At 35.0% G+C, this 19,237-nt stretch overlaps 1 protein-coding gene across 1 annotated transcript in view; it reads left to right on the top strand.

Moving 5' to 3' along the window:
• Positions 1–2,565: 2,565 nt before the first annotated feature.
• LOC126973766 (protein lin-54 homolog) overlaps positions 2,566–19,237 on the top strand; it is a 37,579-nt gene continuing 20,907 nt past the window's right edge. The window contains exons 1-12 of the mRNA XM_050821084.1: positions 2,566–2,945; positions 3,143–3,281; positions 3,497–3,579; positions 4,812–4,922; positions 6,031–6,247; positions 8,042–8,148; positions 8,728–8,800; positions 10,038–10,174; positions 12,398–12,497; positions 14,276–14,367; positions 15,941–16,009; positions 18,315–18,408. Coding sequence (XP_050677041.1) covers positions 2,898–2,945; positions 3,143–3,281; positions 3,497–3,579; positions 4,812–4,922; positions 6,031–6,247; positions 8,042–8,148; positions 8,728–8,800; positions 10,038–10,174; positions 12,398–12,497; positions 14,276–14,367; positions 15,941–16,009; positions 18,315–18,408 — 1,270 coding nt within the window. The 5' untranslated portion in view covers positions 2,566–2,897. The remainder of the gene's footprint in view (positions 2,946–3,142; positions 3,282–3,496; positions 3,580–4,811; positions 4,923–6,030; positions 6,248–8,041; positions 8,149–8,727; positions 8,801–10,037; positions 10,175–12,397; positions 12,498–14,275; positions 14,368–15,940; positions 16,010–18,314; positions 18,409–19,237) is intronic.

Here is a 19,237-nt window from a genome sequence, read left to right as displayed (position 1 = left end):
ATTTGGTAAACATTTTTGAAAATTTTGCCTACTGATGTTGATGGAAATATCTACAATTGAAAAATTAAGTAAGTACTGCAACAGGTACTTATAAAATCTAAATAAATTATGAGTATGCACTACTAAATTCTGGATTGTATGCTTGTTGTTTCCAACCACAGCGATTGGTTCCAGGCTTGCTCTTGCTTACAAACAAAAGAAAAACATATTGTAGGTATCTACTAATTGACACCAAGAACTCTTAATAATTAAGAAGTAACAAGTAATAGGATCACTGTGTGATGTTACAATAAAAAAATAAATTAATGTTAGCAACAATAAAGCATTTACTTACATGAATAAATTCTAACAGAACTGTATCTTCAATGAGCCGTTTGTGTTTATTTTCTGTGACTATTTGAGTCGAAACGAAAAAAAAACGAAAAGACTGACAAATTCTTGCATATTTTCTTGGTAATAAATCTGTTCGTTGTGTCGCATTTAACCATCACCTTTTTTATTATTGGATCTAATGGAAACCTGGAATCTAATACTTTTGTTTATTATTTTATTACACATTGTTTTAATGTCCCTGGTTTTATTACCAATTATAATTTATAGGTCAGTAAACAATGTCATATAAAATACCTTTGTAAATAAATACAAATAAAAATACCTGCTGTATGTTATTTAAAATAAATGGACACAAACATGATTCAAACAAAAGCACTGAAATAAAGGTATAAGAAACAAATGCAGTCGTTGAAATAAAATAAGTTGTAGCCACGTTTTTATCGTCAGAAAAAGATAGCAATGGTATTTTATGCAATAGAGACATACTTAAAGTGACGCCTACGACGCCGCCATTTTCACTTTATTCATGTTACTTCGTATACTACGCATCGTATTTTGTAAATACGAATAGTATTTTGATATTCTTAACTTCCGGCTTCTTTAGTTGAGTCAGTTCGCAAAATACTTTCGCAAATAATTTCAAAACCCCCTTGGACTCGCAGACCATTGAAGGGCATCAGTATCGGATAGTAGAACTAGCGCTGCAATAATTAACACGCATATCTAGCTCGGTGAGACTTACTTTTGGACCGGATAGTTAATAGCTACAGCCTGATATTGGAAATTATTACTCAAATTAAATTACTTCGGTTGCCTTTTTTCTAATCCGTTATCAAGTCAATGACAACCTATAACATAATGCATTTTTATTGGAACGAAGTTCCTTACGGCAGGCTTGGAGGAGATAGGGATTTTGCTGCGGGACCGAACTGAAAAAAATGTGATAGTAAAACCGTATGAATAAGTCCGTGGAATAAAACCGTTAAATGAGACGTGCGCAGGCGCGACAGTCGTATACACAAGCGAGTAGTGTATATTTTTATTTTATTTTATTGGGGTTGACAACAGCTTAATACAAAATAATCACTTATAGTTAAATACAAAAACATAGCCAATTATAGTCTACCACAGTTTACCTAATAGAAGGAACAGCGGTGTTTACAATAATAAAGAAAAAAAATAACTATGAATAACACACGATCAGATAAATTAAAAAAAAAGTACCTTAAAATGCCTGCCTCGGTTGCATAGTGGATATAATCCATTATAAGTATAAGTCTGAAAAATGAATATAAATAAGAGAAAACATGATACATACACAGATTTACAGATTTAATAGTACAATACATACATTTAATATTTTAATCTATTAATAAATAAATAAAGATATTTGTTACAAATGAGATTTATCTACAATACTTTTTATGGTGTGGTTTTTAAAGGTCAACCTAGAACCGTAGAATGGATCTATATCTTTGAAGGATTTATTAAATACATTTGTGCAACGAGTGAGAACACTGTTCTGGCCATAATTAGTATAACGAGTAGGAACTTGAAAAGTAGAAATGTCACGGGTGCGCAACGTATAATACCTTTCTCTTTCTTATGGACTTTATTATGTGTATAATAATAATAGTTTCAGCAATAGACTTTAATGACGAGACTGATTAATAAGAATTACTTATAATAATAATAACAATAAACTTTTTTGTAATTATTTCTATTTCTGTAATTTTATGTAGTCAAACAAAAATAAAGAGACATATTTTGTTATTTTAATTGATAATTTGGATTACGATTTTTTTTTTTACGTAATTTATTATGTCCCAAAATACTAAATTTCCTAAATACTTTCCTGTACTTAAATAAAAACTAATCTGCAAAATTTAAGAGAAAAATCAAGAAAACCTACATAAAATTGAACACGATTTTTTTTTACAAATCGTGTCGATTCTACATTAGCCGAAGGAACTTCGTTCCAACCTGGTGTCCCACGACACCACATCTTTTATTTTTAATTATTGGTTAGGTACTTTAAATTCTCAATTTATCGAGGATAGTAAAAATCACAAGAATTTTAAAATACCTAACTGATTAAAGATGGGTCATTACCTTGAATTTGAGCTATTCCATAAATCAGTAGTATATCGTAGACAGACAAATATTTGACTCTGTTGTATTGTTATTTTTAAATTGGTCAACACTCGATATGCATTTGACATTTTTACAAAAATTGAAAAAGCGCCATACAAATAAATTTGGTTCTTTTTCGTATTTATTAAACACAAATGTGCAATTTACTATAATTTTAAACTGTTTCATTTATAAGTTCATTTAATAAAGTTTGTCCTGATAATATTTTAAGTGAGATGGTTCTTGTAATGAGTTAAAGAAGTGTTGAAAACTTTCATGATTTGTTTTCAACTGTGATTTGAACAATATTTGACAATTTAAAATGGCGGCCTCTTTTGAACTTATTATTGTTGTGGTTTTATTTTGTGATTCTATACAATAAACGCCCGTGATAACATATATAAAGGAAGCAGTTTATATATAACGCAAAAATGGACCACCACTTAGATGACTCGCTTAACTTTGACAGTACCATGGCAGTAAGTATTCATATCAGTCTTGAACTATTTTTGGAATTGTTTTGCAGTTTTTGAACTTCTAACTATATAAGATTCCTTTTAATAATATGTAAATTATCTAGATGGATAGACCTAGAAGCCTAAACTATTATTTTACAGCACTCTGTACTTATATTTTTATTCTTTTTATTGTTAATTTTTGGTGATAATTTTTCAAGGTGGATTTTGAACAACCTATAGAACAAGTATGTAGCCCGCCAGACTTAAATCTAGTTGGTGTACAAGAAATACCAATGGAGTTTGAGGATGGTGAAAATAAACCAATAATCCTGGAAACAGAATCTGAAGAAATAATAAGTATGAATAATTTATGTATCAATAGTATAAAATATACATTTCTATTTTAAAACAAATACCTGAATTTAGTATCTTATACCTGAGAGTTCATTGCAGTATGATAATGTTACTATGAAAGAGTCTACCAGTAAATGTTGATGAACTAAACAAATAAATAAATAATAAATTTAATACAATATATACCTACAAGTATAACAGTAATTTTTATTTTTCAGTTTCTGATTATATGGACGGTCAGTTTGATTTGCAAGATTTTCAAACGGAACAAAGTAGTTCATCCAATGTGGGTCACAATGAGGTAATGAGGTTTATTGTTATTGAAGTTTTCTATTATTAAATATGGTGGCGCTGTCGGGCGAGTTATTATCTTCCGTAAACTAAGTTGAGGGAATCTGTTCAATGTGTCTTGCTCATGAATGGGTGCTACTTGTGGTGGCCAGATAATTGTGTCATCAAGAATCTTGCTTTTGTTCTTATTAAAGCTACATTTTGTTTGAATAGTTCAAAAGTTCATATTAAAGTAATACAAGGCATTTTTGTTCTCAAAATTGATTCCTTTAGAATTCTCTTTGATGTCATTTCTAATATAATAGACACCATTACCGCTTCGGAAAAAAAGATCCTCTGATGGAGAAGAAGTGGTGCAAGACTTTAATCAAATATACAACATTGTACTGTCATTGCTATAAAATAATCATAATACAGTCCCAGTCTGTCAGATCACTTAGATATTCAGCTGTGGAGTAGTAGGATTTACGACAGAGCCATTTTTTAATAAAACATTTATATTCATTTATAAATAATGCCCGAACAGTGGCTTTATATACAGGATGTGTAAATTGATAGAAATATTGTATACATACTCAATAACTCCTTCGGTTTTTTATGTTTTTTTTTACAATGAAACTGAGCATTTTATTACATCACTTTGCATAGGTTTTATAAACTTAAATATATATAATTCATGTACTTCAGGCATAGTTAGTATCACTGAGCCGTTGACTCACATAGCCTCTTGGTGTTTATTTGGGGCATACTACCCATAGAAAATAAAATTAAAAAGATTGGGGAAAACCTACTAATGCATACAATACACTTCATTTGTATGAAATCCAATTTCAATAATTCCTACTAAGAGGTTATTGTAGATTGCAAAATATGTCAGTTATGCATATAGCTATTAATATATTACAACTCTAAATCCAGAAAAGAAGTAGATCCTTTTTTAATACAGCATAGAATACATCAACCCTATACTCCGCAGTTACCCTTCAATAAAAATTAATTTTTATGACTTGAATGAGTCATTTTATTACTCTACAAATTACCTGCATTAATAACAGAATAAATATACAGCTTCATAACTAAAATACTAGGTCTCAGTTTATGATTCACGGTCAACTAATTTCCAAAATTTTGTGCTACAAATTTTATTTTACTTATGGTGAAGAAGTATGAAGGCTAAAAATGATTATCATAGAGCCTTGATAAATTTTCATCATTAGTTCAATAATCAATATTTTGTTTCAGCAAATATTAAATGTATCATCACAGTCGGAAACTATGCTGGATCTGCAATTGAAGCCACAAATCGTCATAGCACCTCAGCAGTTGCATAATTTAAAACCTGTTGTTATACAAGTAAGTATTTAAGATTTTTTTGCTGGGAATTAAATCTACATAAATACACTATTGAATTCCGTTTTGCACAAATAGTGTCAGATCGAAAGTTGGATAAAAATTCCCTATTAGATTATTATTTATAATAGACTAAGCAGCTTTCGCTGATGCGTCTATATCATTTGCTATATCTATTCAAATGTTTGTCCAGTCTATTCTTAAACTGATTAACAGATTTTGATTTAACCACATCCTTGGGCAATCTATTCCATATATAAACAACTCTGTTGGTCAGGAAATGTTTTAATGGATTTGATAATGCTAATTGATATTCTAGCTTCATATCATGTCCCATGTTTCAAATAGATCGCCTCTTTCTCGCCTGCTTATAGTTATAGTTTTATGGGCTATTTTTGGTAACACAAGAACTAGGTGGAATTATCACTTGACCCACTTGAACTTGCATGTATAATAAACTTCTTCAACAAATTATCTCCACAGTTTTACTTCTATATGCGATGCGGGAAACCCGCAACCTCTCGGGTTCCGTCCGAGCGCTCTTACCAACTGAACCAACCGTTCGAGTGACGCATGGTTCGTAAATCTTGCTATGTCTTGTTTAACTCTCAGGTTGTGGCTCCATCTACAGGATGTACTTTACAGTTTATAACTAATTAATCCCAGAAGTGAGGAATATTTTAAAGATCAAAAATCTTAATATATATAAATTACGTGACACATTGTTTGTCCGCGATGGACTCCTAAACTAATGAACGGATTTTAATGAGGACTACTTCATGGAGTGCAGTTTGGTCTAACTTGAGAGATAGGATACATTTTATTTCGATTTGGAACCCATAATTATTTTTATTTTCAATATTTGTTTTGAATGGACTTATTGTGTATTAGAGACTTTAGTGACGCACGGTTTGACAGTTCCGCTGTGAAACAATTTCATTATAACAACAGGGAGCATTTTTCACGAAATAATTTTTGATGTTTTGAAATATTATTTTTATTATCTACAGAACAACGTCTGTCGAGTCAGCTAGTTGTTAATATAATACTTGCGTATTACTGCTACACATTAGAAATAGTTGCATTTTAAATACTATTTGAAAATTTTCAGAAATTACCTATAAAGCCATTAAAGAAAGTAGAAAATACTGCACCACGTCAAGTAGCAATAGCTCCGAAACCACCAAAATTGGCGAAGTTATTCACACAAGGCCCACCAGTATCACTCGCGCCCAAACTAGTCCCTGTGATTGCGAGTAAAAATGTCATCAACAAGGCATCTATCGCAAGCCTACTACAAGGAAATTCATCAGGAAAAACCGTCTTAGGTATGTTTATATGTTGTGTTAAAATACGACTTGTAAGGGCTCTCATATACCCCATATTCCTTTACGCTGCTGAGACATGGACCCTACGAGAAAGTGAGAAGAAAAAGATCAATGCTCTTGAGATGTGGTGCTGGAGAAGAATGCTCGGTATATCGTGGACGGAATTCCGAAGCAATGAGTCCATTCTTCGGGAGCTCGGCATCAAACAGAGACTGTCTACTACCGTACAAGCTCGCATTCTCACTTTGATCAGGCATGTACCGCGATGTGGAAGCGACTCCATAGAACGCTTAATAGTGCAGGGTAAAGTCGAGGGCACTAGACCACGAGGCAGGTCCCCGATGAGGTGGACGGACCAAGTGAGGCAAGCTGTCGACGGTACTCTGCATGAATGCACGAGAAGAGCGGCAGTTCGCGACGAGTGGCGTCGCATTGTGAAACAGGCCACTATATGTTATACTTTAAAATTGCATGCAGCTGTGCAATCCAACACAGTGCTTAAAAATTATATATTTTTTTTATTGCATGTAGATTTCAGGAAATTCTTGTAATCATTATGACGGGTACTCACAATGTATTTTTTAGTAATTTGGTGCCGATATGGCGATCCAATTGCACGAATCGTGGTCGCGGCAGAACTCCGGAGTCGGCAAAAACCTCTTGACACATTGACACTTGACACTAATCTGTACATCAATGACACTTGACACTAATCTGTACATCAATGTGTCCACGTAACGCCTAATTTGTTTCGGTCTTTGATTCCCTAATTCATAACACACTACTGAAGACGTCGATGCTTTCTGTTCATTTTGTTGCATGTATGTGTACTGCAGAGTGAGACCACAGGTTTCTGTGTTTGCGCTAGTCTAAAACCATCCTCCCTATTAAAATTGTTATGATGATTTTTAATTTCTATAGTTTTTCCAGTGTTTTTCCAGTGGTTGGATCGGAAATCCTATTGCACACATTTTTTCACCCTTCCTACACCTGCACCAACTTTTGACATACATAGCCTGTATAGTAAATGGCCTGTTGACCATTTCTTAATATAGAAAATACTTAAATGAAGCATGTCACAAATAGAAAATGTGGATTAGCAGATCATTAGACTGTCGAAATATTATTATATTACAACAATCCTTCATTTTTTAGTCGCCTTTTACAAGACTTGACTTTTTCAGAGGTTTTGCCTCAGCAGATTTTGCACTATATCTCACACTGTGCACTTTGCTAAAAGTTTGTTTAATGCTAGAATTCTGTCTCAAGCACACAATTCCGATGGCATTAGTGGTAGTCTCAATTGTCAAAAATATTGTTAATAGTTTTATCAATACCTATTTTTTTTTCTTTTTGCCACAGTTTTGGCATATTTTACTTTTCTTGAGTAGCCTGTTAAACATTAATATGGTTAAGATAATTGATAGAGGAATAAGGTCTGATATAATAAAGGCTTTGATTTTCTTTGAACTTGAAAAAGAAATTTCATAAAATTTGACAATATTGATAAAATCGGACAAATTGAATAATTTCTCTTGGAGGCCTTGAAGGCGAAGAAACGACCTATGAGAGGGAAAATAAATATTCAGACACTCTGTTATTACTTACTATTTATATTGATTATGATTCATTGCAATATTTTTTCTATGTATATAGGTTTATTTACTAGTTTTATTTATATTTTTGAACTAAAGTAAATTTTATGTTTTTTGCAAACCACACTCCATCAGTTCGAATACTTGTTGGTCCATTTATGGATATGTTTTAAAGTTATATTCTATAAAAATATTACAGCACAAATTGGTAAGCAGATTATGATGGTCCCGGCAAGCACTCAAAAACTAAAAGTGGTGTCCTCGCAAAATAATGTGCAGCAATATATCAGAGCTAGCCAGGAACAGGTAAGCTATTAAATAAACCCCCTTATTCATAATAGCCTGCTAACTTAAAGCATTGCTAATTCTCACTCTGTCTTCTTCTATTGACCTAAGTCAGAATGAGAAAAAACACTCCTAAGAGGCTGTTTAAAGTTAGCGGACCATTATGAATAAGGGGGAAAATATTTAGCATAATTGTAATGAGATATAATATATTAAAAGGCATTTATTTTCTCTAAATTGATTCTTTTAAAAATCTTTTTGATGTCATTTCTAATATACTAGACACTACTACCGCTTGAGAAAAAAAAATGGCGCTCTGAGAGAGAAGAAGTGGTGCAAGAAATTCTCCCAGCATTTTTTTTTTGCGCTCTTTTTAATCAGTTAAACAATATTGTATTGTCATTGCTATTGCTATAAAATAATCATAATCTAGGCCCAGGCCGATCATTATTCATGTTTTATCCAAGAAAATGGACAATGTTGCGAAGTTGTATGATATTTTTCATTTTGTTGAACAAATTGGAATGTTATAAAATGATGTTTTTATCTTAAATTATTTTTACATGCATTATTTTAGTTATTATTTTATTGTTTTTTCAGGCTCAGAATTTACTCACGGGAAATATGATGTCAGCAATAAAACCCAAAACAGTGAAAGTTGTTTCTTTACAAGGTATGTTCAATGTATAAATAAAATACTATTTCGTATTGAAATTTTAATTTTTCTATCAGATTAACTATTAATTTAACCTGATTCCTGCCGCCGAATTCCACCTTCGCACGACACGCCACAAGTTAGGATATCATCCTCACCATCTGGATGAGTGGCGGTCCTCCACAGTGCGGTTTTCAAGGAGCTTTCTTCCACGTACTACGAAGCTGTGGAATGATCTTCCTTGTGCGGTGTTTCCGGGACGATACGACATGGGTACCTTAAAAAAAGCGCGTACACCTTCCTTAAAGGCCGGCAACGCTCGTGTGATTCCTCTGGTGTTGCAAGAGAATGTGGGCGGCGGTGATCACTTAACAACAGGTGACCCGTGCGCTCGTTTGTCCTCCTATTCCATATAAAAAAAATGAATAATCCTCTTTGCATTTTGAAGAACAACAATAATTAATAATATTGTCAATTTGTTTTGTATATAAATTTAATGAATTATATCCATTAAAATTTGCTTGTTTAACTATTTAGAAATACATCATTTGTGGTCATAGATTTACATACTTATGAAAATACATAGATTAACATTTAGGTTCGAGAACTTAGATCATTTATAGGTCTACTCTAGGCAGACTATGGCAACTGTGAAGAAGTGGTAAAAATTGAGGTTGACAGTTAACCTCTGTTTTGGGCTATGCACACATCAACACAAAGTTCGAATTCAAATATTTTTATTCAAAATAGGATGTGACATCACTTTTTGAAAGTCAAAAAACTACCACCCATTCGAAAACGAATGCCTCAGACCTGAGAAGAATGGACGCAACAAACCCAGCGGGCTTTGTTTTCATCGAATAAATATGTTTACAAAGTAATATTGTACAATTAAACTTATTATTTTATTAGAATTCTTTTTGATGTTATTTCTAATATACTAGATACTACTACCGCTTCGGAAACAAATGGCACTCTGAGAGAGAAGAAGCGGCGCAAGAAACTCTCCCAGCATTCTTTTTTTGCGTTCTTTTTAATTAAAATATACAATATTGTACTGTCATTGCTATTGCTATAAAATAATCATAATCTTGTCCCAGGCTCTCCGATCACTAAGATATTCAGCTGTCGAGTAGTAGGATTTACGACACAGCCATTTTTTAGTAAAACATTTAAATTTATTTATAGATAATGCCTGAACAGTGGCTGGGACTTTATTATAAAAGTGTATACATTTACCCTTAACTTTAAACAGGTCAAACAAATGATGTTGCAAATGCACCAACAAAGCTTACCAAGATACTGCCAGCCAACCATAAACTGCAACAGGCGCGGTTTGTAACAGTCCAACAAAAATCACTCAACCCTGTGCCTTTGTCAATAGGAGATAAGGTTAGTTTTCCTTTGAACATTGTGGTGCAACTTATGTACCATATAGCTCTTGTATTGTGTTCTTTGTTTTTTTTTTATATGAGAGGGGGCAAACGGGCAAGAGGCTCACGGCATGGGGAGAGGTGAGGCAACCGCCCATGGACATCCGCAACATCAGGTGTGTCAAGAAATGCGTTGCCGGCCTTTAAGGTGGGAGTATGCTTTTTTCTTGAAGGTCCCTAAGTCGTATCTGTTCGGGAAAACCGCAGCAGGTAATTGATTTCACAGAGTGGCTGTGCGAGGCAAGAAATTTCTAAGGAAACGCGCGGTTGTGGAATGCCAGACGTCTACGTGGTGCGGGTGGTACTTTGCACGTAGTGTCCGGTGGTGGAATTCAGCTGCTGGAATCAACCCGAACACCTCTGAGCACTCCCCGTGATAAATGCGGTAGAAGATGCAGAGAGAACCCACATCTCTACGCAATGCCTAAGAATCAAGCCGTCCGGAGATGGCTTGTGTCTTCTTGGGGTTGAATTGGACTAAATTTTGTCGGCTCCATTCCGAGACTGCAAAGCATAGTCTCGATTTCAGACACAAGTTTGTTCCGGTCCTCGTCGACGCTATCCCGGGACATGTTGGCACGGCAGGCAGGAAGCATACCCTGTGCTGTCGTCTGCATAGCAATGAATATTGCTGATTTGCAGCATATCATTGATATGCAGAAGAAACAGTGTAGGGGATAGCACGCAGCCTTGCGGGACACCAGCGTTTATGGGTTTTAAGTCGGAGCATGCACCGTTGATAACAACTTTGATGCTCCGATCGGCCAAAAAGCTAGTGACCCATTTGCACAACTTCTCGTGAAGCCCATAGGAAGGCAGTTTCGCTATAAGCGCTTTATGCCACACCCGATCGAAGGCCTTCGCTATGTCCAAACTCACCGCCAACGCCTCTCCCTTCGACTCAACCGCTTGCGCCCATTTATGGGTGAGGTATGCAAGAAGATCACCAGCTGAGCGACCCTGACGGAAACCGAACTGGCAGTCACTGATCCCAAGAGCTGGCGGTTGATGATCGACTCCATTACTTTGGAGAAATTGGAGGTAATGGCAATGGGGCGCTAGTTGGACGGATCCGAGCGTAAACCTTTCTTAGGGATCGGGTGCACTAAAGCCGCCTTCCATAATTTCGGGACTACGCCTGATGAGTAGGAGAGCCGGAAAAGACGGGTAAGGACCGGCGCCAGTTCCGGGGCACATGTCCGCAGCACTATCGGGGGAATGCCATCGGGCCCGCTCGATTTGTGAATGTCCAAGGTGAGAAGCGCTTTTAGCACGACGCCATGCCGGATTTTTACCTCCGGCATGTGTGACTTGCACCGCGAAATATGCGGTGGTGGTACACCTTGGTCATCCAGAGTCGAGTTGGACGCGAAGAGAGAGCCCAGGAGATCAGCTTTCTCTTTCGCGTCATGGGCCAGCGAGTCATCATCCCTGTGCAGTGGCGGAATGGCTGGCTGGCAGAAGTTTCCTTGGACAGCCTTGGCGAGCGACCAGAAAGCACGAGTTCCCGAGGGAAGGCGTGCAAGTCTCTCGCCAATTCTGCCAATGTGCTTCGACTTCGCGTCAGCAATAAGTCTTTTGAAGGACCTGATTTGATTTTTTTTCTATATACATATACTAGCCGTTCCCGACCGCTTCGCTAGTCGAACTTTAAAAGGAAATTATTCATCTTATTACAAATGCAATAAAAAAATAAGTAGCCATAAACCATCTAGGATAAATTTCGCATCGAATGGTGATAGTTTTATGTCGATACGATCAGTGGTTTAGGCGTAAAAGAGCCTCATACAAAGACCATTTTCATTATATATATAGATAAAAGAGGGGGCAAACATCTTAATATATATAAATCCAATATCCTAATGATTGCATCCAGTGAACTCCTAAACTAATGAACGGATTTTAATGGGGATTACTGTATGGAGTGCAGTTTAGTCCAATTTGAGAGAAAGGATAGTTTTTATTTCGATTTGAGACCCATAATTATTTTTATTTCCAATATATTTGTTTTGTATGGACATATTTTCTGATCTGATGTCATTTTAAAATTAGGCTCCAATTCACCATTCAGGATGCAGTTGTAATTTGGAATAATTTTGATTTTACATAATATGATACTGGTATTTCTTGGCTAAACTTTAATATTTTTATAATTTACACAATAATTATTAATTTTTTGCAGATTTTAATGCCTCCAAAGAACATCAAGATTGCTAAAAAGCAAGAGATAATACCCGTCAAGCCGGCAGCTCCTGGAACATTGTTACCTCTGGCACCTAAAGGTATTTTAATGTGTATACCGCTTAATGCTCCATAACAGAGACTCTCTTAAAGTACCAATCATCTTCACCACACATCTTTGTAATGGGTTCAAATTAAAATATGTACATACAATTACTCCTAATTCTCAGGGGGGTAGGCAAGATTGCAGACTCATATTTGCCCGGCTTCTTCCCCTTTCGTACATACACACTTATGACAAGCTTTTTATTAGCTTCACCTGTATGTATTGTAACCGACTCATTTGGGTGCGATTTTGACCCACTTTAAACGGCCAAATTTAGTTCAAACTTCTTACAATTTTCAATTTGCAAATAAGTTTTTTGTTAATTTACATAATTTTCATCTATAAGGCAGGAAATTATGTTAATTTTAAATTTCAACCATTATCTTTAACGGATTTATCTAATATTAGGAAATTTTCGAATACTAAAGAGAATTTTGTGATTTAAAGTGTTTTTTAGTTTTTTTTTTAAACTATTACATAATATTTTATTTTTCTGTACTCTTGAACTGCTTCTTGTGATTTTGGAATTTACGCTTTTTTTTTAATGAGGAGGAAATGTGTTTACGTACTACCCCTGTGCACTATGGGGCACAGGGAGTGTGGGACTCAACCACTAAGACCATCTTCTACGCAGATAGAAGTTGGCAAAGTTTGGTAATATCCACTAAAACCTCCTCGAAATCAGACAGTTCCCTTTCTGAGAGGTTCTCTAGGATCTTTACAGGGCATTTACGCCTAGGTTAACCCTTAGTTGCATGAGCTCTGTAAATAAAATTATTCAAACTCTCGTAAGACATTGTTAAGTTATTTATTAATACGGCTTTGCTCACGCTTAATCGGTCTGGGTACCGACTAGTTTCGGACCATTAATGGGAGTGTTGAGGTCTCACCCTGATGAAGGACCAAACTAGTCGGTACCCACACTGATAAAACCTGAGTAAACCCGTATTAATAACTCCGTAAATTACTTTAGCCTACTTTCATTAATCTTTTCATATAAACTTTCTTCGTATAAAGAAAGGCTAACATATTTTAATAAACATACCTTGAGCCAAAGCAGAGATTTGTTGGATTTGATGATTCTATATAAGAGTCTTAACAACATCTATGATAATCCAGATTTAGTTTCCAAGATTAAATTTAATGTTCTCTTTCGTTATCCCCGCAAAGAAAAAAACTCTTCTTCAAAGACCTTTTCGAAAAACTGTTCTCGGCAATAACTCACCAATTTCCAGGATATCTAAAATACTAAACGATAGTTGCAAACATTTGGATCCTTTCGGGGACTCACTCAAAACATTCCGAAGTAAAATTTTATTATGTGATAATTTGTAATATTAACAAAATATATTTTATATTGAACTGATTTCAATTTAGCGAACTACCTCGAACTATTTCACTGTGTTTTTTTTTTGGTAATGAGTTAATACCTTTTTTTAAATTATATATAAGTCCTTCATTTGATATAAACATTTGTAAGCTTCATAATAATTGCATGCTGTACCAACCTTAAACGATAATGCATTTAGAATTAACTTTAGATTAAATATTTTATTGTCGCTTGAATTAATGTAATTATCACTGGTGGATAGAATAAATAAATAAAACTTTTTTTAATTTAGTTACTTCATTAGAAATTCACACTTATGATAATTTTTTCTCTCACATGAACATAAGAGTATCATTGGTGTTGAATGAAAAAAAGATATTGAAAAATGTGATGGCTTGATTTTTAATATTAACTTGTATAATGTAGTTCTTTTTTTTTTTCAGCTGTACCCACGAAGAAAGTCGTCATAAGTACCAGCTCATCTTCAAATGTGATACTAGCGCCAACAACCTCGGCCAAACCTAATCCTACACAGGTATTGTAATTCAGCTTAGATCGGTGAAGGGTTCCTGTTTCTCCTTAAGGGCTAGAAACATTGTTAAAACTTTACTGGTGTGAATCTCATTCTTGGCTCGCATACAGTTGTTAATTTAATTGCAGATGGGGATGTGGCATGAGCGTTCGAGGCGTGCACTCTTGGATTTTCCAATTTTTTTTATGTTCTCCTGGTGTCTATGTAGTAATAAGTCGTGCGCATGACGTAAGAATATATTAAGTTATACTCGCGTCATACATAAGACAATCTCTTCAACTATGATCGCCTGGTGCCAAAATACTGTATAATGCTACCCATCTCATTATCTCCCATGTTAAATCTTATGAATCTATGTGTCTGTCTCTTCTTTCTGTCTCGCTCTTTCGTTTCATCGATTTTCAAATCACAACGATAGTTTAAGTTCAAGTTTTCACTTCAAAAAGAAACATTTTTTTTATCCGGCAAACCGGAACATTTAAAAGGCATAAAAGCCATTTATTTTCTCAAAATTGATTCCTTTAGAATTCTTTTTGATGTCATTTCTAATAACTACTAGATACTACTACCGCTTCGGAAACAAATGGCGCTCTGAGAGAGAAGAAGCGGCGCAAGAAACTCTCCCAGCATTCTTTTTTTGCGCTCTTTTCAATAAAAATATACAATATTGTACAGTCATTTCTATCGCTATAAAATGATCACAATCTAGTCCCAGGCTAGATATTCAGCAGTGGAGTAATAGGATTTACGACAGAGCCATTTTTTTATAAAACATTTAAATTTATTTATAGATACCGCCTGAACAGTGGCTGGGACTTTATTATAGAAGTGTATACATTTACCCTTAAAGCTATTATGAACCCTACTAGAATAAGTGACAAGCAATCCCTTATTTCTAGTGTTATAATAATGAAAATCTCTATTAAAAGCAAAAAGGTGACGATTTTTGTGAACAATTTGATACACTACTTTGATCTAATCTTCGTAACACTAATTAAGTTAGACTTTTAGCAGTTGTATGTTTTAACAAGACTTTATTAAGATTCCATTGCGAGACTGCAAAGCACACTTTACACTGATTTATCACACAAGAATATAGATTAAATGTTAGGTTAAAATTATTGCATCCAAATGAAGTTGTATTATTGCTAAATCTTAATCTTTGTAATCTTAATATATATAAATTACGTGACACGTTGTTTGTCCGCGATGGACTCCTAAACTAATGAACGGATTTTAATGGCGATTACTTCATGGAGCGCAGTTTTGTCCAACTTGAGAGATAGGATAGTTTTTATTTCGATTTGGGACCCATAATTTATTATTTATTTTTATTTTCAATATTTGTTTTGTATGGATATATTTTCTATGAGAGAAATTAGTGACGCACGGTTTGACAGTTCCGCTGTGAAACAATTTCATTATAACAACATTTTTTAAGAAATAATTCTTGATGTTTTGAAATATTATTGGCGCATTCCTATAAAACAGTATTTTATTTTATTATCTACACAACAACCTCTGTCGGGGCAGCTAGTATATTATATTTTAGTAATGAGTATGTGTTTTATTATAGGTAACGAAAGATATGGTGTCAGATGTTCAACAATCACAGCTTCATCAAATCAATGTGCCAGGGAAAGGGGTAAGTTTGTAGTAACACTAGTATTTGATGCGCGGGTGATTATTATTATTATTTGAAGAGGGTGGCTATTTCCTGGTCCTAAAAGGTTCCTAGTAACACCGCGTCCAGAATTGGACTATTGTGTTCGCCACTCATACTAAAGCTCATCGTCAAGCCCTGCCGCCTTTCCGAACCGCAGTAGTTCCTTGACGCGAGTGTTGCAAACACTATCTGGTGGCACGAAGTAGTTACCAAAGATTGTGTTACGCTTATGCATTAGTGGGCCGCAGTCGCAGAGTAGATGAATAAGTGTTTCATCATCCTCAAGGCAGAACCTGCAAGCTTTGTCGCTTCTGATGCCGACCACACTGAGGTGCTTGTTTAGGCGACAGTGCCCGGTTAGTATCCTAGTGAGTATGCATAGATTTTTCCTGTTCAATGATAGGGCTTCATTCGCATAGCTACTGTTGAATGCCCTTATCAGTGCTTTAGAGTGGTTTAAACCTGAAGAGTTGTTCCAGCGTTTAAGTGCTTCTTGTTTACATTGGTTACTCAGGGTGTGTCGGATGGCGCTCTTGGGCAGTCCACAAATGGGTTCCGGACCATATCGGACTGCTTTAGCCCCAGCTCTCGCGAGCTCATCGGCCGTTTCATTGCCTATGATTCCGGCATGCCCTGGGACCCATCTGAGAATCACTCTGTTTTTCATGCCTAATGAATTCAGGCATTCAACGCAATTATTGACTAACTTAGACGACGTCAAGTCAGCGTCTAAAGCCAACAATGCTGCCTGACTATCAGAGTGAATGTATATGTTATGATTGAAGTAGCCTTTTTGGATATTGGTTTCCGCGCATTCCAGGATGGCCGTACACCTCTGCTTGAAATATGGAGGTGCGCGGGTGATACTTAGTCCGCGAATCACGTGATGCAGATGGTATATTATTAAAACAAGAGTCCAAGGAATATTTTACAATAATCTTTAATGAACATATTTTACAACTTACAACGGTAGAAGAAAGGCGGTGAAACACCTAAATTACTAGACTCTATATACAACTTAACTCAATTTTTTTCGACGTTTTCACAGCTGTCATATTCTATCTAGATGTATAAATGATCTGACGGTACAAGATAGTATGGTTCGTGGTGGTCACAAACCATCAAGTGAACCACCGTATTAAAAGGCATGAAAAGGAATAATAGGCATTCATTTTCTCAAAATTGATTCCTTGAGAATTCTTTTTGATGTCATTTCTTCAACAAATGGCGCTTTGAGAGAGAAGAAGCGGCGCAAGAAACTCTCCCAGCATTCTTTTTTTGCGCTCTATTTAATAAAAATATACAATATTGTACTGTCATTGCTATTGCTATAAAATAATCATAATCTAGTCCCAGGTTCTCCGATCACTTAGATATTCAGCTATGGAGTAATAGGATTTACGATAGAGCCATTTTTTAATAAAACATTTAAATTAATTATAATCATTTTGTTTTCACATAAAATCTAGACAACTGTACAATCACATAACTACAATCTAGCCAAATAACTTAACCAAAAAGTTTTTTTGCTCTATTTAATTAGAATACACGTTGTTTCTGTCAAGGGGTTGACTATTATTAATTATAATTACTCTTTATATGTTTGTTACTGTTAGTTAAGCATGGTTTAGTAATTAAATGTTTTAAGTTTAGTTAGCATATATTTAATAATTTCATGTGTCACACGCGGGGGTCACAGAAGATGAGCGTTGCAACACACTCGTGTTGGAACACATGCCGAGTGGCTCCTTTCTTAAACACCACACGTTTTTATATATTTAAGTTGATTCATTTTGTTATTTGTGTGTGTGTTGAAATAAATGTTTTTTCTTTCTTTCTTTCTAAAATAGGTATTAATGTAGTCCTGTGCTACAAGTAACCATTGTATATTTTAAAATTATCTCAATATCAAGTACTGCAGATGTCTCTATGATATGTACCTTTTTTTTTATGAAAATAAGGGACGAGACGAGCAGGAACTTCAGCTAATGGTAATAGATACGCCCTGCCCATTACAATGCAATGCCGCTCAGGATTCTTGAAAAGCCCAAAAATTCTGAGCGGCGCCACAATTGCGCTCGTCACCTTGAAACATAAGATGTTAAGTCTCATTTGTCCAGTAATTTCATTAGCTACGGCGCCCTTCAGACCGAAACACAGTAATGCTTACACATTACTGCTTCACGGCAGAAATAGGCGCCGTTGTTGTACCCATAATCTAGCCGGCATACTGTACACAGGAACCTCCCACTGGTACTACCTAGATGTGTATTTCTATTGACAGGTGAGGTATGTGCGTCTCATAACCAACCCGGCTGGAGGAAAGGCCTCGATAAAACCCCAGAAAATTTTCACCGTTCCTCTGTCTGACTCCAAAAGTAAGTATATAATATTTATAATTATTTCGTCTGCGATAATAATAAATACCTTAGATCACTTTTTGAGAAAGTTCTAGGGCATGAGATAGTTTAAGTTTTAAACAATATGTTATGTTTTTTAAAGTGATAACCCCCACTTCTAGGATTAATACACAAATAAAATTTGAAAAACATAATTTTATGAAGATGCGGGACTCGAACCCACGACCTCCGGCGTTCCGTGCCGGTGCTCTAACCAACTGAGCCAACCGTTCGAGTACCGCCTCGTTATAAAATTCTGTTTGCTTTGTTCAACTCTCAGGTTGTGGCTTCATCAGTTTAAGTTTTTGTAATATCGAACAAGATTGTCGGATGACTTAAATGTTTTATTAATGTCGAATTACCATATGTAGTAGATACTAATAAATCTATTTATATAAAAATGAATTGCTGTTCGTTAGTCTCGCTAAAACTCGAGAACGGCTGGACCGATTTGGCAAATTTTGGTTTTGAATTATTTGTGGAAGTCCAGAGAAGGTTTAAAAGGTTAATAAATAGGGAAATGCTCGGAATTAAATAAAAACAACGATTTTAATTTTTGTCTTAGATGTGTCCCCAATCGTTTAGAAATCAAATTAATATAATAGTCTAAAATAAATAAATAATTATAATTTTTATATCTTTCTAACTTTCTCAGGAGGTAAAAAAGAAACTTAATTTTAGCTAACCATAGTCGGTAGGTTGCTTAAAATTTTTAACTATCTATCAGATTATTTTTATGTAAATTGATAAAATATGGCGATACCTTCATTTATTATAAAGTTTTAAAAATAAAGTTTTTTATAAGTAC

Source organism: Leptidea sinapis, chromosome 30 (assembly GCF_905404315.1).
Source record: "Leptidea sinapis chromosome 30, ilLepSina1.1, whole genome shotgun sequence".
Taxonomy (NCBI): Eukaryota; Metazoa; Arthropoda; class Insecta; order Lepidoptera; family Pieridae; genus Leptidea; species Leptidea sinapis.
Note: the sequence above shows the minus strand (reverse complement) of the source record. Positions and strands in the feature narration are given on the sequence as shown.